Below are 27,521 nucleotides of genomic sequence, written 5' to 3'. Positions count from 1 at the left end.
AGGTGTGAGATAACAATTAAATAAAGACCGATAACCGCGATAGTTTTTGCTGTTACTCAACGCTATCGCTGTATCGTGTGTGTAAAAAAAAAACTCGTACGATTTATACAATGTACATAATTTATACAACAGTTAATGATTGCAGAATCTTTCGTTAATAATGAGATCTCGAGCCACGAAAGATTCATGTACGTGGCGCTACGTCCGTTACGATTAGCTTACGTATCCCCGGCTTATTCGAGGATCTATTCGTTCTCTGTTGCATAATCTTTACATATATAGGCGCATTTGTAACGCCGGGAAATAACGGGAAGAAAAATGCGGAAGAAGCATGTGGGAGCGCGGGATGAAGATCATAAAGAACGGGGCAGCCACCCCTCGCAGTTTGTTCCGGCCCCACATTTTTCTCGCGGAAATCGTACAGATAGGTACGGCGTGGGTGCAGGTAGACCGAAGGTAATATAGTACACGCTATACGAGACGCGCGCAAACTCGAGAGAGCGCCTACATAAGACATCGGACAGGTAACGTAAATGGGTAAAACGCGGGGACGCCGGGAACGAAGGGAAAATCACTCGGTAGAGGGTATAACGAAGCTCTCCTTATATATATTTTTCTCGCTCGAACTGCGATGTAAGGCACGCAACGTAAAACTAACGTGCGTTAAAGCGGATAGATCATATTTCAGATACACGAAATTAGCGGACCTTCGTCTATCTTATCGGTAATAACGCGCGTGTCCGCGTTTTCACGTCGTGGCGGCGGCTACCCTAAATCACTTGTGATTATCTTAGCCCGGGTCGTGAGTGAATCCCGCTGAGTTTGAGGACTTGGACGGGAGAGAGTAAATTATGTTATCTTCGCTCGCTCGCGCGCTCTCATGACGGTGTGGGTACACGCGCAATTATTATGGATGCCTGGCAATTACCTTGGTGAATTTAACTAACTCCGGAGGCAGTATGCAAATTGGCCAACTATTTGCCGAAGAAATGAGCAATCACGCGGAGATGCACCTGTCGCGGCGCATTAAGTACACTTCGCGCTACAATGCCGGTACCTTCCGCATCGTTGCACATACATTCGAGAGTTCCGTTTTCCGCTCCAATTTGACTCCCTTTGTTGCCTGATGCTACTTAGTGGAACCCCTCCGCGCATTTTTCCTCGCTGAAAGAAATATAAGGGCCGCGTCTGTGCGAAATATCCAAGAGACGTACCGCATTTATAAAGGGAATAATATTTATTTTTGCGCTTTGAATTGCTGAACAGTTTTTTTACGGGCTATATACTGCACGTAGCTGCGATCAATTTTAAAATTATATGCAACGTCGGATAGCATAATTACAAAATTATGTTTGTAGGTGGCTGTATATACGTAGTTATACTCGCGAAGCTTTGGAAACGCGAGTGAAACGTGAAGTATATAACGTCAACTTCGTTAAAAAAATTTGTCGGTACGACGCTATACCGAATGAGTTTTTGCAAGCTTTTCAGTCGTCTATATTTCAAGATTAATAGATATACATTTTAGCTTTGACTCAACGTGACCCACTCCTCGTTCCATCGCGCCCATCGTTTTATTCCCTAATGGACACTTCCCGCGAAACGAAGACTAGGTCAGACATAAAATGTCGAAGGATATATATATAAAAAAACAGAAAGTCTAACGTATTACGCAACGTGCCGCACTTATCTCTATTATTCAGGAAATTATTTTATCTAGTCTCGAATAGAGCGTTTAAAAAACAATTATAATATTATCTTCCACCAGAAATTGTAGCATAATCGATATTTCTTTCTCTCTCTTTTCCTTTTAATTCTAATTTACAAGGTACTTGCAGACATTCGCGATAATAAGCGCCGTTGTACGTGCTGAATTTTTCGTCGACATTAAAAAACTTGCATAGCGCTCTTAACCTGCATTTTCCGATACTGCAAGTGTTCTCTACGATAGATTCTACGTGCGTGATAAAGCGCGCCGGAAAATTATACACTCTGCTTCGAATACGCCGCTATTGATTTCCACGTGTATCGCTGACTCGCTGCAACCCGCCCGCCCGAGTAATTTTTACGACCGTGGGATTGCGCATCTCTACAAAACAAAAAAAAAAGGAAAAGAGAAAAAATAAGGAGGAAAAAGTTATCTTCTATCCGTTGTTTTTTCGCGATATTCGCGATATCTACGGTTTTTTTCCAACGCTATATTTCCTCCGTTTCTCTCTTAAAATCCGATATTAATGATTGCAGCTAAGCATTAACTTTACTCCTCCATCCCTTCGTTCCTTCCCTGCTTCTCTGTCGTTTTATCGTCTAATAGGTATCCTCTGTTTAATGAAATCGAGGTCAGGGCCATCCGCTGCACTCATGCAAAAGGCCCGATCGTCGTTATGCATGTTGACGCGACGCAAATGCGGAGAGGTACCGTATGCGTGACGGCGGAGGTGAATCCGCGCACACGCGCGTGTGTGTGCGCACGTGTGTGTTTTGCGTGTGTGTGCGTGCACGTGTGTGTATGCACGTGTTACGTTTGCGCAAACCCTCCGTCACTCGCCCGGTTAAATACAATCGGTGTAATGCACGATACGTTGTTGAATTTTCGCGATGAGGTTTCTCGCCTACTTGAAAATGCGCGTAATTTGTGCCGATTCCCGCTACAAATTACGCGAGCGCATGTATGCCCACAAACGTGCACGCATACATTTGCACGAGATCTCCTCGACTAATCTCGCGCACTCCTCCGCTTTGCGGGAACAGAGTGTCAGCGTGTATCGCGCGACGTGGTAATCTATCAATTTGAATGCGCCGCGTAGGAATTGCAAGATATATATATATATATATATATATTCGAAATTAAAAGCTTTCATGCGCGAAATTTCCTTCGCGTGGTATCGGGGTGCATTTAATTATCGCGCTAGCGACATTCTACCCGAAAGTTTGCATCGCATGCAACCAAATAAATATTATGCCGCGCTCGTGAATTCTATCGTGACAATTAGCCTGCAAATGCAATTAATATGATGCGGCTGATTAATTAATCCTCGTACCAAGCCGTAATACCATGGTACCATTAAGCCAAGCCTAACGTTAACTAACGGTTTGTAGCGACGGCATCATTATCTGAGCACCCACGCGAAGTAATACAGTGCTATCGGGTCTCTGAGAGCTAACGCACACTTGTTTCCGCACGTTGGTGCTAGATTGTCACGTACTCGGATCGTTTATTTGCAGAGAACGTGAGTATCATGTGCGGTAGTGTCAATCGCATTTCAATGCTAAGTATACACAGGGCATGTTATTGTTTAGCGCGTCTGAGAGCGTTAAGTCTAACGGATTTTCCTCACGCGAACGTAGAGGAGAAACAGGGAAGTGACCGGTCCAGCGATGAAAAGTCTCAGATAAAGCCCCATGCAAATCTCCTCCCTTCCCTATGAAAAAGGATAAAATGAATAAAATGTTGAAAAAGAAAAAGGCGAGAAAGAGAGAAGTAATTTGTTACATTTAGCAAATAAATTAATTTTGTGACATGTGCATTTTTAATTGAATACTCAGAAAACATCGAGGTCTTAAAGATATCTAAAAGATATCTCATAAAAGATATTTCAAGATTTTTTTAAAAGATATCTGAAAGATATCTCTAAAATGTTGTTAATTTGGAAACGCGATTTCTTACCTAACCAATTTGTGTAAAAAATTGCAGACAAAAATTTGTAAAGTATATCATAAGTATTTTGTTGTTTATAAATATTATAAATATAATATATATATATTGTAAGTATTATAAATAGCAGAATCGCGGTTGATGTGTATTTCTGATTTTTTTGAACACCCTTACTCTGTCTGTCTCACCCCTCGCTCTACGTACCATGAAATTATAATCAAACGGCTGGTAGTCTCGTTTGCGTATTTGTCGTCTGTGCGTGGCAGATAATCTGGAAAATTTTATTCGAATTTTGATCGGTCGTAATGCGTCGCGAAAATTAGCCTATTCACAGTTGAATATGCATACGCGAGTCCTTTATTTACTTGTTTGTGTAATCTACAAATCCCCTGACTCTCTTAAGGTTTATTTGCCGCGCGTATTATTCGGATTGCTCGCAGAAAGAACGAACATATTTCGCAGAAGATTACTTTGGCTAAATTTTCCACGTATAACGGCGTAAATAATTGTACGTGAGCATGACAATTATTTATGATGATCACATACATTGTTATAATTCATTTTGCAATGGAATATAAATCGTAAAGATACGTCAATTTCGAAAGAAATAACCGTTTTTTTTTTAAATATCTCGCCGGGAAAGAATATACCCGATTTAAATATCTTTTTACAACATTTATAGCACCTGGTATTTTCACCTTCTCGTTCGCCAGTGCTCCGTTTCCTTCGGAAAGGAAGATTATCATCGATACGGATCCGCGACTGGGGGCTGCCGGCTGATGTGAAATTTAACGGCGCTCCCGGCTAAATAAACGTCGCTCAAGGGATTTAAATATCGTTCGCTCCGATCGAAAGATTGAAAACACTCCTCCGTGAAAATACTGCACTTTCATCGTTTTTAACCTTATATTTTGCATCTGCTGTCAAAATGTTATTCTGCCGTTGGCTGTCGACATATTTTTTGCATCTTTACTTTGTTCGTACAATTCGACGCGTGAAACAACGTAGCCATTAGATGGAATCAAGTTCAGTATACATGTATTTAAAAATCCGTGACAAATTCACCAATTATCAAAATTTTATTTTCTTGGATTCGAATAATATTCAGAAGAAATAATATTTCATACATTGCATTTGCGAAATAATCGTGATTAGTTTTCATTTTAGAATGAGTGCTTACAGCATTTGAAATGTTATACTTATAAGTAGTTTCTATCGTAAAGAATCGATAGTATTCAAATATGTAATGTTATTACAATATATAAGTTATTATGCAAAATTGTAATAAAAAGATATCTGTGTATATATAGAGACATTATGTGTTTCACACATTAAATTTCTAGTAAAGTACTCATAAAAGATTCGAACATATTTGACCCAGGTTCGAGTGTTACTTGGAACTAATGCTCTTGTTCTTCAAGGTACTCATAAGGGTTCGAACTCATTTCGTTTATAGGTTCGAGTATACTTGAAGTGTATTGCTCTTATTTTTCGAAGTAATCCTAGAGAGTTCGAAACTACGACAGATTCGAACCTATAACTTGTATCGAAGATACTTAATCCCATCGCTAGGAGCCATGTGTGTCTTAAGTCGCTGCATTGAGATTAATGTGTGAATTCAAGGACGACCTATAATACTAGGTAATTAAGATTAATTAGTTTTACTAATGAGCTGTCAATGCGGCTTACCTTCATAATCCACAAGCTATGCAATTTCCGCATGGAAAAGAAATATGGTTTCACTTCGCTACGCTTACGAAATTTGATAATGACTTTTAGATATACGTCGATTAACAAAATACCGATTAATAAAATATAATTCACCACTAAAGCGGAATTTGAGAAAAGTAAGAAATATTTTCTTTCTGAGAAACACGTTTCCAAGAAACCGTACGTTTACGCATACAACTAGAGAAAATATCAAAGAGATATTTCTCCGTGCAGAAAAAGATATCAATAAATTATTTGCATTAAACAGCGCCGATCAAGTTTCACTTGCTCGTCGATTTGTCATAAATTCCCATCTTTGATCGAGACGTTCTCTCGCCATGATTCTCGTCGTCCCGTTGCGCTATCGATAATAGTGGCGGACGGAATTGGATTTGTATGCCATGATTGATCGCCTCCCTTTTCGCGTTGGCGAGCAATAGCGCAATTCCGTATTGTTAGATACGCTATAATCGTAAACAAACGACACTTAAAATTTTTCAGATATGCGTGCGCGTGTAACAATGTTGTGACAAATGCTCGAATATTATAGCGAGTATATCGAAAGTTAAAAGTTAAAAAATTACGATAAGCGACAAAATTTGATACGCTACGGCGTTTATCCGTCGTGTGAAACCGTCGGTATTTTTTTTTGCTCTCCGTGCAATTTTTAAAATCGACAAAACTAACCGTTCTCTTTTTAGAACTTGTGAGTGCAAACAAACGCGAATAGATTTTTGCAAATATTTTTCTACGTTTCTCGCGCATGTGAGTCATCGAGCGCTACTTAAACCTCGACTGAATACAGAGTGGCACTGAACAAGGTTGGTGATCTTTTGATCGCAGATCAAAAGATCATGCGATGAGAGACGCCCGTTTCTCCGTAGTAAGGATGGCGCGATGATAAAGCTGGCGAGGCAGAAATGGAGAGACGTAGTCGCTGCATCGGCAATAAGGAGGACAGAGGGATGGAACGGCTAGCAGCCGCAATTGCGTGACAAAGGATCCCGTGATGTCGGTTACAGACGCGCTGATTATTTTAAGTTTTAGGGTAGTTGGTTCCACAATTACACGTTCAAACGCGGTCCTGGTAGCCTCATACATTATGTATCTTTTTCCACTTCTTCTACATCGTTCGTATATGAATCTGTAATTTGATCTTATCTGTCGAATTATATTTTTTGTCCGTCTTTAACATGACATTGAAAGATATACATTTGAATGTTATATGAAGACGCGACGTGATATTTTGAAGGGTAATAATTTCTACCCGCGCAACGCTAATTACTGAGCACAATGATTGGGCTGTATACCCGGAGCATAAATAGTAATTAAAGAACAAAAGTTCGGCGGCGTGGCGGTTAATTAAAAGAAAATTAAATATATTAAATAATATGTCGCATCGCCGGGACATCATTAAAAGTTGCGACAGCAAGCGTTTGCGGCCGTGATTTTGCACGTGCCGCGATTAACGATGTAGACATTATTGCATTCTATTTATCGTTCCGGAATAGTCATTAACACGAGTGGTTTCCAGCGTTTTCCATCGCGAATTTATTCGCGCGCCACCGCGCCGCGCCGGCCGGGCGGAAACAGGCAATTGCAATTTGCCGCATCGCGGCCGCATGGGGTTGCCGACAAGTGCGCCTTACAGTTTCCTTATTGGGGCCATTTGTCACTGTAAGGTGGTACAAAGCTCGTAGCTTTACCACTCAGAAAAAGATTGCGCCGCGCCAGGCGCGACATTTGTCAAGCGTATCGGGGCGAGTTGCGCGACTGTAACGTCAACGGGCGAAATTTAAGAAGGCCGCAAGACTGCGGCGATATCACAACAATCCTCTCCTGTTGCAAATTATTCTCTCCGTTCTCCGTTTCTCGCTTTAAATTTGATGCAAGAACACGGATAACTGCGCGTAGGCGACGTAGACGAAAATTGCGCGACGCCAAAACTCGAATGCCTGGAGCATTCTACGATACATACCTATTGCATATGTTGCATACGATATTGCATATACCGTATATACGCCGAAATGCAATTTATCAACGCAATTTTCAGCATATCCGTTACGTGCACTTGGCCCTTCGTGTAACGAGAAAACGAGAGACAGTACGTCAATATCGGCCACCGTGACTTTAATCCCGTTTCATCCTTCGGAACGTGAAAAACTTCCCGCAAGCGAGATAAGGGAGGACTTTTTATTCCCTCCTGTGATCTAATCACGTCGAGCGAAATCGGTAGTCGAGAAAATTGCGTATCTATGGTGCACAATTGCGACCAAGCTCCTGGATTTTCCGATACCGCAAATGTTCCTTCTTGATTTTCGCTGCAATGTACACCTGCAATCTATTTTCAACTATTTGAACTTTAAGAAAAAAGATCAAGATAATTTTAAATTTATGTCGGCACAAACGTCTATTTCACGCGAGATTAAATATTTTAAAATAAAAGAGCAAATTTTCCAATTTTAGATCTTTCGATTATTTTTAGTAGGTTTACGATAATACGCAATATCAATCTTGACCAGTTATTTAAAAAATCGTTGAGTACTCAAATTCAGAATTAATCCAAAATTGAATTTTTCGAACAGCACATAGACCAGCCAGTGAAATGAAAAGAATTTGACGGAAACGAATGGAATTGTGTTGACTATTATAAGTATTTAACTTACATCTTTCTGTATATTTATCTTCGCGGTGACTTCAGAGAAATGCGCAAAGAAATTTGAGATAACCCGATACTCAAGGTAAAACGCGACAACGCAATTTCTGCAACATCACAAAATTGCTGTCCCCGGGAAACGTGCAAGCATGATTCGTGGCTATAGCCAGTCCTTGGCGACGCCGTCGCACTGAAACTACACCGGGGAACCACCGTCGACATTGAGTACGACCCTCCTCTATCAGGCGTCTGCTTTTCTGCCGTTTGAGCAGACGGAGCAGACGGAGCAAACGAACCTAATTTAGCTCGGGATGAGTACTCGCGCACGGGATGAAAGCTAAGGCACATGGGGGTCGAAACGCGAACGATTACCCGTTGCGAAACGTTTCTCTATCGATCTAGAAAGTGCTCGTTATTTTTCTTTAATCGATCGCAGGCGAAGCGAACCTTTTGGAACTAAGATGTGAAATTGCACAAAATTTGAATGTTTTGTATCTGACGATGAGAGAAACCTGCACATTTAAATAAATGATTAATTAGCTAAAGACTCTCGATATTAAAGCTAGCAAATAAAAAGGAAAAGTTAGATATGAAAGTCAAACGCGGTTATTTGTGCGTGAGTTTACGTTATGTAGTATTCAATTAATAATTTAACACAAACTATGAATAGTATACGTTTCGGCTCTACTTTGAGCCATTTTCAGCGGTGATAGATAAATTAAATAACCTCAAGCACTTTAAAAAGTATAAGTTGAATATTTAAAAATTGAATGTAAAACGATAGAGTAAATTTCAAGAGGCAAAACCAGAAACATCCTGCTAATATTCATAATCCGCAAAATATTCGGACTATAAATGAAAATTGAAACTAACCGGCAAAGAGACATGAAATTTACTCACCAACTAAATGTAGAGAACGTGAGATTGACAAATTGAAGCTCATTGTCAGAGAAAGCCAACGGAAATTGAGATGATCCTTAAGCGGTAGTGGTTGATATAGTCGAGACAATGTTACACAATCAAAGATCAGACCTGTTTCCAAATGACCTAATCACATTTATTAAAGCGAAATACTTTCAATCAGATCCTTTTCCTATTATAATTAAAGAAATACAATAAAAATATTATATTTACGATATACGTATATATAATGCGATAAGAGAGATTAATTGAATTTAATTATGTAATGTAAGATTGAACGAATTATAAGCTTCAATTATCAATGAGAAAGAATTGGAGCATTATTAAGCTTATCGTATTATTTATTATCGGCACGATATTGTACCTTTGTATTGCGGGATACAAAGGAAGGAAGTTCCCGATCGGGAAGTTTTCCAACGAAAAGCCAAAGTTCGAAAGCCGTATCTAGAATTAGTCATGTTGGATACAAAGTTACGAAGTTAAAGCTGCCCTCGTATCTGTGTTACTGACTGTTACAGGCGCGATCACTCACACACAAAACGGTGAAACGGTGAAACGTTCCCTCAAGCCATACATGGCACGCGTACTATATTCGCATTCAAGTTCTCACTGTCTGCGAGAGACGTCGGCAGCCTCCTAATAAATGTTTAATTGCCTACAGCAACGTCTGACGGTATTGCGAGGATCAACGAGTTCCTCCGAAACTAAACGTTAAATGAAGGTAGATTTTCAACCGCTGAACATCTCGGATAAATTTCGAAGTTATCTCGGTAGTGATTAAACAGCGATTAAGACGAAGCCTATGGCTCTCACCTTGAAAGTTAGTTCGGAGTAACCCATCGAAAGAGATAATTACGGCGGTGAAGAACGTTGAAGTGTCCTTCACTTCAAAATTAAAATTTTAATTTTGATTATCATGATGTAACTTTGCCCGCAACTCTAAGCCAATTTGCATTCGAACCAGCTCCGTCGTCTTTTTATTTTTCTTTCCAGCGCATGCAGATTGATGTGTTTTTTCACCGAATTTCAACATTATGATAATTAACTTTTGTCGGAACTTCTTCTTCGCGGGATTTTTAGAACTTTTTGACATGAAATGTATAGTTTAAATATGAGACATAGAGGAAGTCAAATAATCTCGACTTAGAAATTTATTTTATAAAACCGCTGTCATTTTCAAAAATTTTTTAATTAGAAAAAAGGAAATTTTGATAACGTCTATCAATTTCCTCTCAAGCTTACGTCCTGCGAAACAGTTATTACATCAAAGTGCATCGTTTTTCGTGTATATATATATATTTTTTTTTTTTCAATTTCATCATCCGCTACAAGCCGAATATTTCGCGAAAGGCAGTAAGCACTGAGTGTCGAATTAACCTGCGAAATTAATTACTTACTCGCAATTTCCCTGGAGGTAGGTAGCTTGCTCCAAGTGAGAACATCTTTATGCTATCTCTCCACCAAGCATTTCCGCAAAAGTGGTTTGAGACTTTCGTAATAAAATTGTCAAAGGAGAGCACAAGAAGCTTTCCAAGAGTCAGAAAATCGGGAGTTGCAGGCGAAGGCGGAAACACAATATCCGGCGCGTAAAGCTCCACGAGAGAGAAAAAGCTTTATCGCACTTGTCTGGAAACTTGGCTACCGTGCCTGATGTAGGGAAGCCCATTTCCGGTGGGACCGAAAAATCCCGGCGTACATGAGGCATACGGATTTCCAGGTGCCCGTATAGGCAAGCCTGGATGCTTGCTGCAAATACGCGTCACTCCTTCGCCACGTCTGCGAATACATGACATCCGCCATGTGCTGCATTATCGAAGCCGCAAACGACGTAGTAGAGAAACGACGATATCTTATTCATCAGATACGACGTTGAAGTGCCGCGTATTGCAGGAGAATAAATTTAGATCGAGTTCGTCTGGCTCTAGTATCTATCTTATTTTAAGAAGAAAATCGCTTCGTCCGTTAATTATATTCGTGAGATAATTTAATAATAATTTGATTTCCCGTAAATAGAGATATGAAGATATGGCGTGACAGGACCGAGATAAACCGTTTTATTCTCCGAGCGTCAGTTGCGTCGCTAAAAACTTCTCGTTATCTCCGAATGATCGTTTAATGGAGACATTGGAAGGGGAAAATATTTTTGCATTCGCGCTTGAAAAAAGTCGGATTTGTTACATGACTTGGTTATATCTTGTTTACTAAGATCAGAGGTACATAGCGAAAGAAACACGTGGGACGTGATTCTCCGGATGCTCGTAAAAGCAAATAGCTTTTGAAATGCGTTCTGTCTACTTGCTTTTATAATACGAGTGTAAGGATGTAGACCGTTGCCATATGACTGATATGACTATTTCGAATCTGTGGACCGCACAACGAGCTATTGACGATGAAAGCTAAAAATATACATATGCTACGCAATATGCTACGTATTGGAAAGTTCAGTATTTACAATTGGACGCGGTTCTGCGATGCGAAATCAACTCCAAAATCTTACTTTTCCGCCAGAGCAAATTTCGCGAAACAATAGAAACAAAATTCTGCTCCAGCGTTATTTCAAATACGCGTCACTCCTTCACCACGAACTATAATCCTCTTCAAATACAATGTTCCATGTTATATGCATTTTTAGAAAATCTCCTGTCCGCGATACAGAAGAAAAATTGCGAAAATGGGGCTTGGTTTCTTATTGCATAACTGCATTGAATTACGAATTCACTTTTAAAAATGTAATTCGATTTCGAAAACACTTACACAAACATGTTTGTCTTCTTGCTTATTTATTTTCTCAGAATGCGCGTGGGAGACACAGACACATCGCATGAAAAATTACGGCAGAATCTTCTCTTTATTCTATTTCTATTCTTGCATGAAAATTGAATAGTTCGCCAAGAAGAAATATAGCACATTCGTGAATTATTTCGTCCTTTATTGAAAGATAAAAAGATATATGAAGGAACCTCTGCCGCAGTCAAGATTACAGTCCCATATTTGGCAATATATATGATAGCCGGGGCATATGCGAGAGTCGCGTTTTCTATATGATAATAAAAACAAATCAAGTTGGATAGATATACAGATTACAGCTCACCTACGTATGTACACGTAGCGAAAGAGAAAATTGGATCATAGCCGCAAAAAATTCGTTACTGTACAACGGTCGAAAAAAACAGAAAAACACAAGTCACGGATTTTTCACGTGGATTTTTCGTTTCTTGCATCCAGTTTCTCGCGTTTCTCGTAAACCCGGTGAACTTCTATTTCGTTTCGCTTTGGAGCGAGCTCTGTCACATTTAACTCGTTCACACTCGAGATCCAATTAAATTTGAGAAACGCATGAAAGGTTTGCCAAGTATGGGTAATTAATTTAATTTAATTTTCAACTGTCTCACCTGTAGAGATCCACACATGACGCGAGTCACGCGAGTTACTTGTGTATCTTGCTCATCTTTGTTCTTGCGTTGTTGAATATTCAAAATAACTAGCTGTTTTTTTCAAGAAAATACTTGAAAAATCTGCGATACATGTTATGATGCTATCAAATGTCACTGACAATTATTTGAAAAATCTGCAATACAGGTTACGATGCTATCAAATGTCACTGTAGTTCTACGTCACTCCATTTGTCATCTTATTTGTCGACTTTCATTTGTCAATTCACTTGCTTCCTAGCAAATTACTCACCATCATTCGTTTCATCCGTCGATGGACACATATTTTTCTCTTTCGTATTGACACGTGAAATATGCCAAATCAGTTTAACATCTTTCCGATATAGTTTGAGAACTGCATGCACGTTAAAAGGATTTCCGACAACTTTAGCACTTAAAGCAGCGGTGTATTCCGGGGCGACGTAAATTTCTTTCACGGTTTATTTTGAGACTTGAAACTATATATATATATTTTTTTAAATTGAAAAGCATAATCCCATTTTTCCTACTTCCGCAGGGCCGTAAAAGAAACTATTCGACCGTGCGACTGTCCGTCATCCCATTTTCCATCACATTTTTTCAACGCATTTTTCGACAAGCGCCAGGATTCAACGACGACATCGATTTTTTCCCCCCTTTTCTCCGCCGGCTTGTTACTCCATTATTCGCTTTGTGATCGTACGCGAGTTTTATGCTCGGCGGGACGGCGGTTTAATTATCTTCGATCGCGCTTTCGCCACGAAATGCCATGTGCCAGTGTAGTCGCTGAAAATTCCATTTGCCGTACGACGACGATTATTGGCCTTACCTTTTGCTGACAAGTGCACGAGTGTCGCGTATAAATCACCGGAAGGAGCGAAGGACATGGCGCACGAGAGGCGTGTAAGTTTGATAAGAAAATTAACGCTCGAAATAAACCCTTAACGTGACGTTTTATTGCTCAAGCTTCACGTGGCCTGATTTACCCTAGCGTTGCGAAATAAAAATTATTCATATGACGGTTTATTTAATATAATGATTTCTTAATATTCTTAATATTTATGACTTATTGAAACGCACGCGATTATAAAAGAGATTATAAGATTTATGTATAACACATCACTAAAAATTGCAGAGTTATAAAATTATATTCTAAAATTACGTAATCACAACATTCTGTACATTGTGCATTTATTACGTCGTTCAACATCGTAGATTTCAATATTAATTGCCTGTTACGTTAAAGGCATTTAATACAATCAAAGTATTTAATGCTATCTCAGTAAAGTTTACGGCGCTATTATACATACTTATCTGCAGCGCAATTCAATCCAATATTTATAGTTAATGTTAATATGGTTACGCAGGATATTTCTGCTGAAAATAACTGCTACATATTATAATAATGGATGCTAAAGGTTAAAACTATGACGTTTATTATTTTTACTGTCCGGAATATAAGATCGAGTTATATATGATAAAAATCTTTAAACTTTTAAAGTACCAGATTAAAAGAAGCAGTTCGTTAAAGAAACGCGTAATATAATCTCGTAAAGGCTTAATAGTCTCATAAGGCTTTAGTAATACCTAAGTCTAACAATAGTTTTAAAAAACGCCTAATATAGTCTCATAAAGGTTTAATAGTCTTATAAGACTTTGGTAATACCATAAGTACAATAAAAGTTTTCCTTTGTCCTTTAAAAATTTAGCAGCAGAGTGCAGGAGCATTCGTCTTGTAGTTCGTGGCAAACCCATAACTTCTCGCGTTAAAGTTTCGCTGGATAGGACATACGTCTTGTGTAAACCACGTCAGTGAAGTATCCCCACGTAAAGTCCGACGGAGTATTATTTCTGGCGGACTCTGCGGTGAGACCGTGACGCGCGGTTGTCTTGGGTGTCATAAAAAGGTGTGGTCAGCTTCCTTATCTTGGAACCTGATGCTCATCCGGTCGGGAAGGTCAGAATTTTCGTGCCAAATTCCCGCCTGGCGAGTTCCCTTATCTTTCAATAGACTTCAATGCATCCTAAGGCCAGATTTGTAATAACTCATCGTGTTACGTAAATCGCGGAAATAAAGACGCTTTCGAGATAGATGCGTTGTTATATTTCTTGTTAAACATTAATGTAGTTATATATTACATATATTTGTCCTGGTATGCAAAATTATATAATTCGAGAAGAGATGTATAATCTCCTTAGCGTTTATATTAAATATACATCATAGGACCTTACAACTTGGGAGAACTGACAAGATATATTTTCGAAAGTTACGTTAATGCTTGTAATCCCTCAAGTTAATGTTAACATCGCTTTAAGTAGTTCCGATTATCACGGAGAAGCAGTATCTGTCAAAGTTTTTTTTTTCTTAAAATTAAAGAGACTATACAAAAGCAGACTTTATCTTGGACAAAAAGCGGAGTAAGTAATTGAAGCTTAAATGCGGGTAAATGTTTGACCGAAATTACAAAGTATTGTTTCGCAAAGTAGCTGTGCGCTCTACTTTCATGGAAAATTCGCACCTGTGTGAAATACGGGCAGAGTGGTACGTAGAAAACGAGCGCAGTGAGATCGTGGGAAATTGCGCGACATCTCCTTCCTTGGGACTGCACTTGCTGCCTCGTTCTCCAAGATGCTACGGCTAAACGAGTTGAAATGCGGAGCCACTGTTTCCAACGAAGGTCACAGACACAAGTGCACGATGTACCAGAGACTTTTATACAACGAGAAAGACGAGTTACATATCATGGAAACAAGCGAGTCAATTCTCATCGCTGGCGCCTTTACTCAGAAGATCGAAAATACGACGGATCGTTTCTTTCTTCAATATTTTTCACATACTTGAATATTGTATGTGCGAGAAAAATCGCTTGTAGGTACAATCGACGACTGTTTTATGAGTTCTTCGCAAATATACATCTTAAAAAAAGAAACGATATATTTTTTAATAAAAGGTGATTCATTCTTATTCGACAAAGTTGTTTTTTGTACATTTCTGTTTCGCACATAATAATCGACGCTGTATGCGATCCCCCGTTAGAAACCTTTTCTTACGCGGGGATCGCAGAGAAATTCCTTTTCACGACATGACACATCTAGTGGAAGGAAGCCATTAGGTTTCTGGAGTCTTCTGAGTCATTCACGCAGAACAAAAGCTGCTAATACGACCCGGGCGGAGTATTATCTGGCCGACTTCCCTATACCGAAAATAATCTTTCTTCGCTCAGAGTATTATCGATTTCACAGCGTTCACGACAACTTTCTGAGCGACGTCAAAAAGTTGAGGGCAGCGTCTCCGTCCCAGAAAGAAATTACTGATATTGGTGTGCGGGCTTTTAACGGTAGACATCAAAAGAGGAAAAATTTGAGGTGGAAAAGTAAGGTTGAACAGCACCTTACTCCAGGAGGGATCAGGGAGAAAGAGAGAGAGAAAGAGAAAATACCTAGAGAAAACGAATCGAGGGAATATCAAGGACTATCGTTTCCTCGGGCTTATAATCGAAATTTTCGAACGTGGCGAGTCGTGGGCGAATTTACGGGTAAATTCGCTAACAAGAATGTACGCAAAAATGAGGAAAAGGGAAGAAGAGGGAAAGTTAGATAAGTAGACCGCGCGCGAGCTCAAAGTTTAGTAGTTTGTAACTTCGACTTCCTGAATATTTTTCGATGAAGGTGGCGAATCGATAAAACGGTGCGGTACGCGTCTCTCTTCCATCGCAATGGGTTTTTTTTTGTTAATAGGCAAGCTCTTCATTAATGGTCGAGAATCAGTCATCTTTCTCACTTCACCGTGAAACAACAACGACTAACGAATAATACCTCCAGAATAATATTCGATAATTGGTACTTGATATTCGCGCAAAATTGCGCAGTTAAGACTCCCCGGCACTCAGGTCACGTCGCCTCCTCTATTTCTGTCTGACCTTAATTAATGTAAAATATTCGTGCCCATACTTCGTATATCCGTTACCTTCTGACTCCAATTATTATTGAGGTGTGCGATACGTATTATCAATCATTTCGATATGATTTGTACAAGTTTTATATCGGATATACACGGGCAAGTTTTATATCGCCCGCGTTGAACTCAAAATTGCAACGAATGGATAAATCTCCTTTCAATCGCGAGATATAAAACCTTTAATTGGAAGATATCAAATAACGTTTTTTTTTTCAGGTGTAACGCTTTGTGTTTTAATTAATGGTAAACATAGAAAAGATACAGAGTAACATATACATATTTCATATATCACGCTTCTCTCAGCTTGTCCACGCCGGTTCTATTTCTCGAACGAGTAAATATTTTTCTAATTAGTAATGTGGCGTAGACCTCGATTGGGAGAAGCGTTTATTTGTAGAGGGTCTCACCTTTCGCACATACTCGACATTAATCGAAGGTCTTCTCGCATTATTGAAATTGGCTACATTCCAGATCAGAAGTGACAAATGCGACGCATATACCTACATACGCTGAAATCTAATAATATTCCAATTATAAATTCCTATTGTGCGTGTATGCAAAAAACATTTTGCGTGAGTAATCTCTGAATAATAAGTAATATCGCATACCACGGTGGTTAAAAATAGTGCGAGATAAACGCGAGATTTCGAAGAATACCAAAGTACACTTTGGCAACGCTGAGAGCAGTTTGCAAAAAAGCTCGTCGTGCCATCGTGTAAAAGAAGTTTCGGAAACTCGACAAATTTTCGTTTCGATAAAACTTATCGTATTAACCGTGTGTCGAATCTCATAACTGTCGGCGTGAAACGGGAGCGATAGATACCGCGTCGATGATCAGAGCAGTCGCTGAAAGATCAAAGATAAATGAGAGATGGTGCGGCTGTCTTTCCAACGCGATCAATAATCTTTCCGCTTGTATAAATAGCTGCTATTGATTTTCCACTTTGCAACGTATTCTTCGTTTGCCTTCTCTCATCGGATTGCCGGCCTTCAATTTCAGAATGAGCACTGTGATAACAAACAACTCGCTTCTTCATCACTCTACGGGAAATATATCGATAAGAGATAGTTGGGCCAACAAACAAATTAACAGGCGTTATATGAGCCGGGATATCGGGTAAACTCGAGTAAGATGGCCATACAGGAAAGATGGCCAAGCCATGTTCATTCAATCTTTCATAGCGAGCTAGATTGAAAGAACATAGGTTGGCCATATTCCTGTATGGCCATCTTACCCGAGTTTACCCTATAAATTTAATTAGATCTTAGATTACATTTTAATAATCAACACGCATGCAAAGAAGAATTATTATTACATCGAAATCTTATTACATTCCTCGTAACGTGTTACTCATATATTAATAATGTTAGATATTTTAAGTAATTTGGAAATGAAAAGATATATTAAAGTTTAATAATAAAGTATATTCTCGGGTACATCAATTTATTATTTTTTTATTTTAATCGAAAAGTCTCAACTTTGTCACATCCATCCTTTAAATATGCGAAAACTATGTCAGAGGGTCAGGAAACGTGTCGTGAGGAATTCCGAAGTTGATTGCACAAAGTGCATTAAATGCAGCCGGATGGAGCGACGCCACGTAAATCTACATCAGCGCTGGGCGTTCGTTACCAGTGAATTTATTACACCGATCTAAAGCATTCTCAGCGTGCATTTCCTGGTTGTTGTTCCAGTTTGCTTCGACACCCCCGCTAAATTCACGTTTGACCTTGTCCGACGTATAATGTACGCGAGAAGTTCCGGGACACGCTATGCGTGTCATGCAGAACGCGCGCGATTATATAATTTTCAGGAAATTGCGGGCTACGCGCCTGAAACTCTCTATAATGTCACGAAATGAGCCAGCACGAAGCTTTCGGGCAATTTTCTGTTTACTCTCCTAGTCTCACGCGAGGAAATTACAACCCTTTGTTAGTTCAACTTGATTTTGCGCGCACAATAAACGCACCTAATGCCGTCGCCCACATAAATTGTCGAAATAAGACATACGGAACACGGTCGTAAATTGCGTCACGCGACTGTAATTTGCAATTCACTATCTTCGCCATTTAGGAGATTCATGCCGTGCCGTAGCAATGGTTCCTGATTTCTCGATCGTGGAAAATCGAAGGAACGAAGGCTGCACTCTAATGCCGTCTTAAGACGACTTGCTGATCCAGAAGTACTGTCGCAAGGGTCAAAGCGTAATCGTGAGTCAGAGGGAAAGCCAGAGATGATTCCGCAAACCGCGCCAAAGCATCATGTTTTTTTCATTAGTCTCTTTGCCTTTTCTGAATGCAATGAAATAGAAACGTCTGCTGAAAAATACTATCATACCGCTATTTTTTTACTATCAGAAAAGGTCTCTTGTTTCAACTGCACGAAATTATTGCAGGAAGGTTTACCCCAATAAATCTATATTTACTATAATAAATAATTGTCTCTCGTATTTTTATAAAATTAATCGACATATGAAACAATATTATGGATAAGGCATGCTTGGAGGTTCTTTTTGGGATTTCTATAATTTTGAAGACAAGCTAATCTGATCAACATAATTAAATATGTTACGAATCCTTTATTTTTGGAACACATTAATATCGATCAGACTTGGAACAGTAACGGTTCAAAGTTTATTTCTAGTACCTGTCACATCTGAATATTGTATGTAATATTTCCGGTTTTGTGAAATTGTAAGTCATTAAAAATTTTTTCTATCTTTTTCTGCTTAAAATGGTTTTAAGTATATTTTCAAAAATGTATATAGGTGAATTTATAAATAAAATATTACATCGCAGTAAACATTTTCAAGCTTTAATTTATAATTCTTATATAACATCAATAAAATATTAAAATTATAATAATACTTCTTGTAACTAAAAAAATAATCTTTTAAAAAATGTATTAGAAATATGAAAAAGAGCTTTTTAAAATCTTAACATTTTTTATTTTACAAATACTTATACTATAAATACTTCTTGAAACGATCAATTATTTTTTAATTCAGTTTTCTAGTTTTTAAAACATTGTTTAATAAACATTCTTTATTTCATTTTTTTCAAATACCAATTTTAAAAAAATGCTTTTTAAAATTTTTCATTTTTTTATTAATGAAAGAACATTTTTTTATTATCTTTATTATCGGTTATTGATTAAAAAAAAAACGATTTGCTCATTTTAATCAAAGTTATAAAAAGCTAAAATGTTGGCTCATAGTATCGATTTCATGATAAAATAACGGACAGTGCCGTTTTAGGATTTAATTGCTATAAAAGTAAAATCCTGTTTTTTTATTTTGCTGAATCTTCGTTTCTGCAATATCTTTTTAAACAGTTTTCTTTAAAATTGTCATCGAAGTCATTTCTACCTCTTCCATTTGTAAAATACTCCTAAAACACAAAAAAAGTATACCCATATAAATACGCATTTCAGTTGCTGTACTCCTTTTTCTTTAAAGCTAGAAAAAAAAAACTTTCTTTCTCTCTCGTATATTTCGGTCGCTCGCTAGCGCCAAGCCCGGTCGTTCTCCGTTCTCGCATCGACATGTCGATTGAAAAGCCACCGTGGAGAGCGCTATAGAAAACTCGTTGTTGACTTGTATTCCCTCTCGCTGCGCGCGTGATCGGATATATTCCCGACGTGGACAACCGTTCGACTTTTGCACCATGCCGTGTCGGAAAAGTGAGAAAAACGCGATCGACTGCAAGGCGAATAATCGTCCCGACCGCGACGCATCGCGATCCCGTTGAGACGGGGTTGATGTCTCAGAGCTTATGTTCGACGAGGATGCGCGACAGATAAAAGCAATCTCCTTCGTCGCGTTTGAACATTGACGCGTACAAACGACGAAAGTAAATATTACAGGTGATGAATCTTTTTAGACCGACGCAACCACTCTTTCTTCCCTCGCAAAAAATTCATCTCGTCTCCCTTTCGCGCAGCCGGATTTAAGAGTAGGCAATTATTCTTGTTTGCGTTGTCATTCGCGTAGCGTCGTGAGCCCATTTGTTTGCGCGCGGCCGCAAGGACCCGTAAGTTAAGGAGACCTGGGCGTTCCCGGTGGTTCCTCAAGGACGTCGCCTTATCCTCGTCGATTTGCCGATGACGCACAGCAATTAGATTTTCTTTGTCTCATCCCGCCGTTTTTATTCTATCCCGAGGGTAAGCATTTTTTTCCTTCCGTCGAAGGGACCACCGATCTCTTGGAAATTTCTCTGCTGAAGTCTCACTTTCGCTCGTTACTTCGTCATTAAATGGTCTGATTTAATTCCGTGCTGCTTTAAAACGACTCCCTGGCGATTCTCACCGGCATACTGCCGGCTTCCATCCCGACGCTGAATGAAGAGGCAAGAAACTTCAGAAAATGACAAATAATACCACTTTTTTTCTGATTCTTCCATGGAACACCGACGATCCAACTTATCTCCTCAGGTTTTTTATTGCTAGCTGTATGAGATTTTTTATTTATCTTTCCCAAGAAATAGAACATTATTGTAAAAAACTTAGCGCTTCGCCATCGATATAAATCGCACATCGATTATATTTTCGAACTAAAAGTATCATTGTCAAATGCCCAGAAAATCTCCGCTCGCTTCACGCTATTGTTAGGTTGCTAAAAAGTCGCAAACTCAGTCAAGTCTGGTTTTAAAACTGTACGATGGATGTATCGCTATCACGGGAGAGGTCTTAATTCTTGAACTTTTATGTGCAGCCCGTAACCCCCGAGATACCTCTATTTTATAGTAAGACGAATTTATCTGTGCAAAACCGCGATAACGTTGAATCGCAAGAATTTTAAGAAAATTCCAAACTCTCTGTGTCGATTCCTATCAATGATGTTTTACCACTAATATCGGGTTCGCGAGAAGGATCACGTAAAGTATGAGATCCGCGGTTACACCTGTAACTTCGCGTTTGTCACGTATCCTGGAAATATCGCAGAGAGAAACTTTTGCGAGGGTTTTCTAAAAGGAGGGCGATCAAAAGGAACGAAACAAGGAACGCGAGAATGTTCGGCGGAAAGTGCACTTCGAACAAAGCGAGTTACTGCAATCAATGACTCTCCGCGAGACGTGTCGCTGCAGATACAGAACTCGTCCGTACGTACTTTCAGCCGGGCAAACTCCGAAAGAGTTCGTTAAGATATATGTTTGTCTTTGCCCGTTTCACGGAGAAGAATGTCTACGATAGATAGAATGTCGTACGAGAAACCAATTTCCGGTTCGCGACACCGCGAGCCATTCTTTTAATTTTAATGCACGTTTGCACACATGCCTATAAACACAATGTACCCTTATTTTCTGAAATATTCGTGTCGGATTACTTTCACGCGAATTCTTTTAATATTTGATTACTCGCTATCGCGAAATCGTGGTTATTTTAAAACGACAATCCTAAGATATTCCAGATTGGAAAATTCCAGGAAAATATTTCTACAGAGCGGTCCGCTGAATATCGGTCTTCGGCTTTATACAAAGTCTCTTGCTCGAGGATATAAAGTCGTATAGAAAGTGAATTTCTGGGAAAACCGTAATTTAAGCATGGATCTTGTTATAAAAAAAACTGCCATTCTTTGTAAGAAATAAAATGTATTTCAAAGAGAAAACAATTCCTTCCTATTGTATAAGGAATTATTGTATTTGCTTATAAAGATTGATTTACACCAGCATATAGAAGAGCCCATCCCTTGCTCGAGGGCACAAAGTCGGGAAGTGAATTCTGGGAAAACTGCGATTTGAGTATCACACGGTGGCATTTTGTTATAAAACTGCCATTTTTCGTAAGAAGCGAAGTATGTCTCGAAGGAAAAACAATATTATTATTATTATTATTATTATTATATAAAACTTTTATTAAGCCGGAATCACACGAAGCACGATTTCTTGAATGATTAGCATGCTCTGATGCATGCTAGACGATCGAGCAAACGATCGACAGCATTCTTCAGAAAAGAAACAATTGTGCTGATTTCGTAGTACACGTCAAACGTCAGAGTTCAGATTCGGATTCGAAAATGTCGTTGTCTCGCTAAATGCATCTACGTGTCTAGCATGCATTAGAGCAGGCATAGAAGCATGCTAATCATTCAAGAAATCGTGCTTCATATGATTCTGACTTTATATAAAAAATTATTATATACTTATAAAGAATTATTTACACCAGTATATACATATAACATCCCTTGAGGATATAAAGTCGTATAGGAAGCAAATTTCTGAGAAAAATTATAATAAACATCGCACACACATGGCATCTTGTTTAAAACTGCCATTCTTTGCAAGAAATAAAGTGTATCTCGAAGAGAAAGGATCTCTTTTAATTACATAAAAAATCACTTACACCAGCATATCTTTTGACACTCGTCAAAAATTAAAAACGTGCGTTTGGAATCCCCTATATATTGCAGGTTAATTATATTGCCTAAAACGGCGCAATTATGGTTACGGTGATTAGATTAATTAGATATTAGATTGACATTTTAACACCTGATAATTAATTACAAAAACTAGTTTCACTAATCCGGCAGTGTTAGCCCGCTTAATTGTGATGCAAGAGATTATTATTGATCTAATTTACGTCCACCGAGATTATATCGCGTCAATCAAGCGGATTACGAAATTACATCTACACGTGCAACTCCCGTACGTTTCTACACGCAGTAGCAACTGTGGAAATCAAATGACCGCATCCAGCGAGACCGCATGCAGTTAGTTTATCAACTACAATTAATTTATGCTATCGCGTTACTTTAACACCGATAAACACGACATGTATGAATAATTTGAAACGCATAAACGCATAAACTGCAATCGCGGACGAATTTACCAATGATCGTTTTATTCACAATAAATTAATCTGTGTTACAGCGCGCCCGTGCCAGAATGCAAACCCGAGAACAGATCGGCACGGGGCCCCGGAGGACGCCCGGCGCCGCTCTTGCGTTCCCGAACTCTGCCGGCCATCGTCGTACCTGGCCTCAACATACTCCAAGCTCAAATCGATGCTCGCTACAACAACGGTGACTATTAAGAGCTAAAACCATCCTCTTCCGCGAATGCCTTACACTTTTCGTTACAAGTACTGCCGTCATTGTTGTCTATAGATCCATCTGTTACGATAATGTTTCTCTTTTATACCCTTTGCAACGATTGTTGCCTGCAAGCCTCCCCCATTGCGTTTCGAGTACGCAGTAATCTTAAAACCCTCCTCTTCCATCCTCTCTCTTCGCTGGCAATCCGCTTTTGATGCGCGAATACGATATTGCTCCTTTACCGTCGTTCCATCGCATTGTCCTCTATTCCCATCCGCTTCTTCTCTTCGCGATACGACAGATGGTAAATTTTAATGTCTGTTACAAAAAACGTAGCAGTAAATAAATTAATGATCGTCTCATTACATCCGTATGAGTACAATTTAGTCCTCTGCACGTCGTTAATGCATTATCTATTTCGCTGTGTATATATAAGCATTTCGAAGCCGCATCTAAGTTTTTCTCGGTATTTAGTCGTAAATTTGAGAAAATGCTCAGTAGTAGAGATGTTACGTTTTGACTCGCTAAGAATACGCGCTAAGGCAGCTCCTCTCACATTTAATCATGGTCATCTTTCGCTCGCATTCAGCGGTAACAACGGGGATATCGGTCGTTCCACCTTCCACGGACAATACGACCTGCGCGAAGCGTGGAAGCACGGCTTCCCATTGTACCAAGCTTCTTACGCCGAGAATATCCTTTACGGACGACACGATAGGTAAGGTACTAAGAATTTATGGGATAAGTCGTAGAATGGACTCTCGAGTTTATATTGGAGTTTCAGCGGTCGCGTTTACGCTTCAAAAACTGATGTTCTTACGCTATACTTTCGCCGCCTTATGTCACTTTTTTAAGCGCTCTCTCTTTCTCTCTTTCTCTCTCTCTCTCTCTCTCTCTCATTCGTCTTGTTATGCATGTGAATTTAAGTAGACCTGATAGGAGATTGCCAGTTTTTCTATTAAGACTATCGAAGCAGATTAGATACAATGTATATTAATATTTCATACCCGATGTAATTTCTTCTTAATGTATATGATGTATATAATGCAGAGCATGTTAATGACAGAATTACTATTATATAGTTATCATTGAAAACTGAGCGAAAGAGAGTTGAATGAATTTTTAGTTACTGTACAGAAGCAGGTAAAACGCAATGCATCGGAGCGACCCAGTTGCACTTTTGTAAATATATTATTCTCTCATAATCAGTATAAAGGAAGGTATTTTCTTTTTAACACAATATTTGTATCCAATTTAATGAAAACTCGAGTAACGTACGTATTTTATTACGTTTTAACAGTAAAATTATTATACACCCTGTTAAATATTATATTAAAGGATAAATATAAATCACAATCTCGAGTTAAATAACATTTTGTTATTTAAACTACCATCTGTATCGAAATTTATTATTTTAATATAAAACAGCATTATTTTATCTTTATTGATTTAGTTAAATTAACATTTTTTTTAGTCAAGCTAACGACGCGACGTACTGAGTAGGTTAAAAATAACTGAAATTGAGTATAAAACACTACGAATTTAACAGTGCAAGTCGCATTGTAAATATATTATTTTCTCATAGTCAGTATAAAGTAACTGGTACTTTCTTTTTCAGTGTTTGTACATATGTATATCCAATTTAATAAAAACTCGAGCAACGCATTTCATTATAACGCGTTTTAACAGTAAAATTATTATACACCCTGTTTTGTCATTGATAAAAATTATTGGAATATCATTCAAAATGTATAATCATATTTTGTAATTATCTTTCAATGAAAAGTGCATTTCGTTCCTAAAATGTCAAAGAAACTTGATTGTGCTGCAACAACACTTGGACAAATGTCGCGAAGCTCGTTCGCCTCGTGCGCGGAAATATAGTCGCGAGGGTGCCGAGGGAGTTAACCGGATGGATTTTACGCCCGGTATTGACTCCCGGGCAGCCGAGGATCGTTGGCTGCGCGCCTCGTGCGCAATTCTTCATGTCGGATTTCCTCTGTGACAGAGCGCCGCGTTTCCGACTCCGGTCCAGCGAGCAGGGAATCCTCCAAGGAACACTCAGCAAGAAGCGGCAGGCTGAGCACCAGCAGCATCGGCGGCTCGCAGCCTCTCAACAGGCTCGCGAGGCTCTTGAACCAGCGGCCGAGCTTCACGCCGAGCGATGAAATTCCACGACGGCTCTCCTGGGAGAGGTACGTCAACGAACCGACTGTATGCCGCGCATCTCAAAGCGCCACGCGTGTTCACCGTGCGAAAATCGAGTTGTCTCGTCCTCCCTCGCAATCGGAATGACCGCCGTGACGTCGAGATCTGAACTGACCTTACCTGACTTGACCTGACTTGTAAAGAACGAAAAAGCTAAACGAAATTATAATTTCATATTTCAACGAGACAAGCGAATGAAAGTCATATCTTTCAAGAGTCATAAGAAACTTCGGTATTCTGTGTAACAAACGAACGAGCAAGATGGTCGGAGGGTTCCAACCAGCGATCGTCACAAAGAGATATCAGTTAGAGCCGACGGAATACGAAATTAGATGGAAAGCCAATAGACAAACGTTCCGCTCGGCGGAACTGTTTAATAATCGCACTCAGCATTTGCTTTGCAAAGCGTCCACGCCAAGCCGGAATTAAATTCCGTGTCGGTCCGTGAAGTGCCAAAGAATCGCACGATTATTTTTTTTTTATTGAAGTACGAACGAAGTAAGCTCGTTTCTTTTTTCGGGTTTTTTTATCCGGACATTCGCGAAATATGCTGTAACTGACTCTTTAGTGATCCTCTTGACTACGTTCACTTCATCACGGTGTCTACATCTGCCCGTCCCCAGAGACGTTATTCTTATATACTCGCGTGACTCGCGATATGATCGAGCATTTATTTCGCGTGACTATAGAAATATTAGATTGTTAAGGACCTCCTCGGTAAGTAATGATGTGCATAAATCGCTCGTGCTTAGTGAATTCTTCCGGAAATGTCTGCGATAAGTCATCCGCACGATAAATGATTCTAGAAAGGAAAAGTATGGTTGTGTCATAACGGATGATATCATTTATTAGAGGAAAGATATTGAAAATAGAGGAGACGGATCGCGTATAGTTATGCGCGATGTTACGCGTTTCATAAAATATTATGATTGTTCTCTGACAAACAGGGCGCGAGCATCAAGTTTCTCACTGAAATCGATGACCGGCGAGTGGTAGAACGGTTTTCTAGTTAGTGATACTATTGTGAGTATGCTTTTATTGATCGTGTCGATGAATAGCGCTTTGATAGATTTCCTGCGCGGTGCTTCACTGTGTATAGGTTGCCTCGCGTAAAGTGGAAAGCAATTTTCCTGAATACATTCCTGTTTCGAAAACACAAATTCTATTCCCCCGACAGGAGTGCCGATTGTTCTGGAGAAATCCTCGGCGCGATCTCAGCCTCTCGTACCTGGAGGCGCCCTTTCGATAGAACTTGACATTATTATTATGCGTAAGCACCTTGAGTTACGAAAATTGCCTCCGGATTAAAATACAAATGTCACGGAGTTATTCCAAGGAGCGACGGTATTTCGACTTGCGAGGGAGAGACCAAGGTCTCGGGCCATCACGAAATAAACTTCGTTTAATTCCAGCTAGCTTCAATGCTGAAAGAAGTATCACGTCCTGAAGTCAAACACGATTAGGCTAGAAAGCCCCTTTTATCGTTCTTATCTCTCGGTATCTTATCTCTTTGATGCCACTTACGTAACTTCGATCTCCTTGATTAAGCGTAAATCAAGTTTTATCTCAATCGTGAGAGTGATTACTCTCTTATAGTAGGATTGGCTCGTATCGCAGGCTTTCTTTTGCGATAAAAGTTTCTCGTCCTTAAACTAGGTAAGATCTTAATTGTGTCAATAATAAATATGATATGAAACCTCTGCGTTCTTCGATTTTTATATTTATTTGCTGTTTTTAACAAGTCGACTCCTTGTGCATTTAATTCTTGGATATTAAATTAAAATTTTAACATGCGTAATAATAATGTTTCTTTTCTACATAGCTGAAATAAGCTTTTGTACTGTACCTTTATTTTATCGCGTTAAAAAACGTTAGTTTTCAGAGAATAATGTTAGTACGCAATAAATAAAGAGAACACATACAAAGCACGTGCAAACAATGTAATTTTGAATGCGTACGTAAAACGTTCAAA

The 27,521-nt window shown here is 39.1% G+C and overlaps 1 protein-coding gene across 5 annotated transcripts in view; it reads left to right on the top strand.

The window, feature by feature from the left end:
* Wake (wide awake) overlaps window positions 1–27,521 on the top strand; it is an 80,025-nt gene that overhangs the window by 12,950 nt on the left and 39,554 nt on the right. For 4 of the 5 annotated variants that reach the window (XM_071712488.1, XM_071712483.1, XM_071712484.1 and 1 more), the window contains 3 exons: window positions 23,178–23,329; window positions 23,931–24,059; window positions 25,350–25,536. In XM_071712488.1, coding sequence (XP_071568589.1) covers window positions 23,178–23,329; window positions 23,931–24,059; window positions 25,350–25,536 — 468 coding nt within the window. The remainder of the gene's footprint in view (window positions 1–23,177; window positions 23,330–23,930; window positions 24,060–25,349; window positions 25,537–27,521) is intronic. The other variant, XM_071712487.1, reaches the window with a different exon arrangement.

Source organism: Temnothorax nylanderi, unplaced genomic scaffold, assembly GCF_030848795.1.
Source record: "Temnothorax nylanderi isolate EJ_2023f unplaced genomic scaffold, tnyl_v1.0 TNYL_tig0110_pilon, whole genome shotgun sequence".
In the NCBI taxonomy this organism is placed as follows: domain Eukaryota; kingdom Metazoa; phylum Arthropoda; class Insecta; order Hymenoptera; family Formicidae; genus Temnothorax; species Temnothorax nylanderi.
Note: the sequence above shows the minus strand (reverse complement) of the source record. Positions and strands in the feature narration are given on the sequence as shown.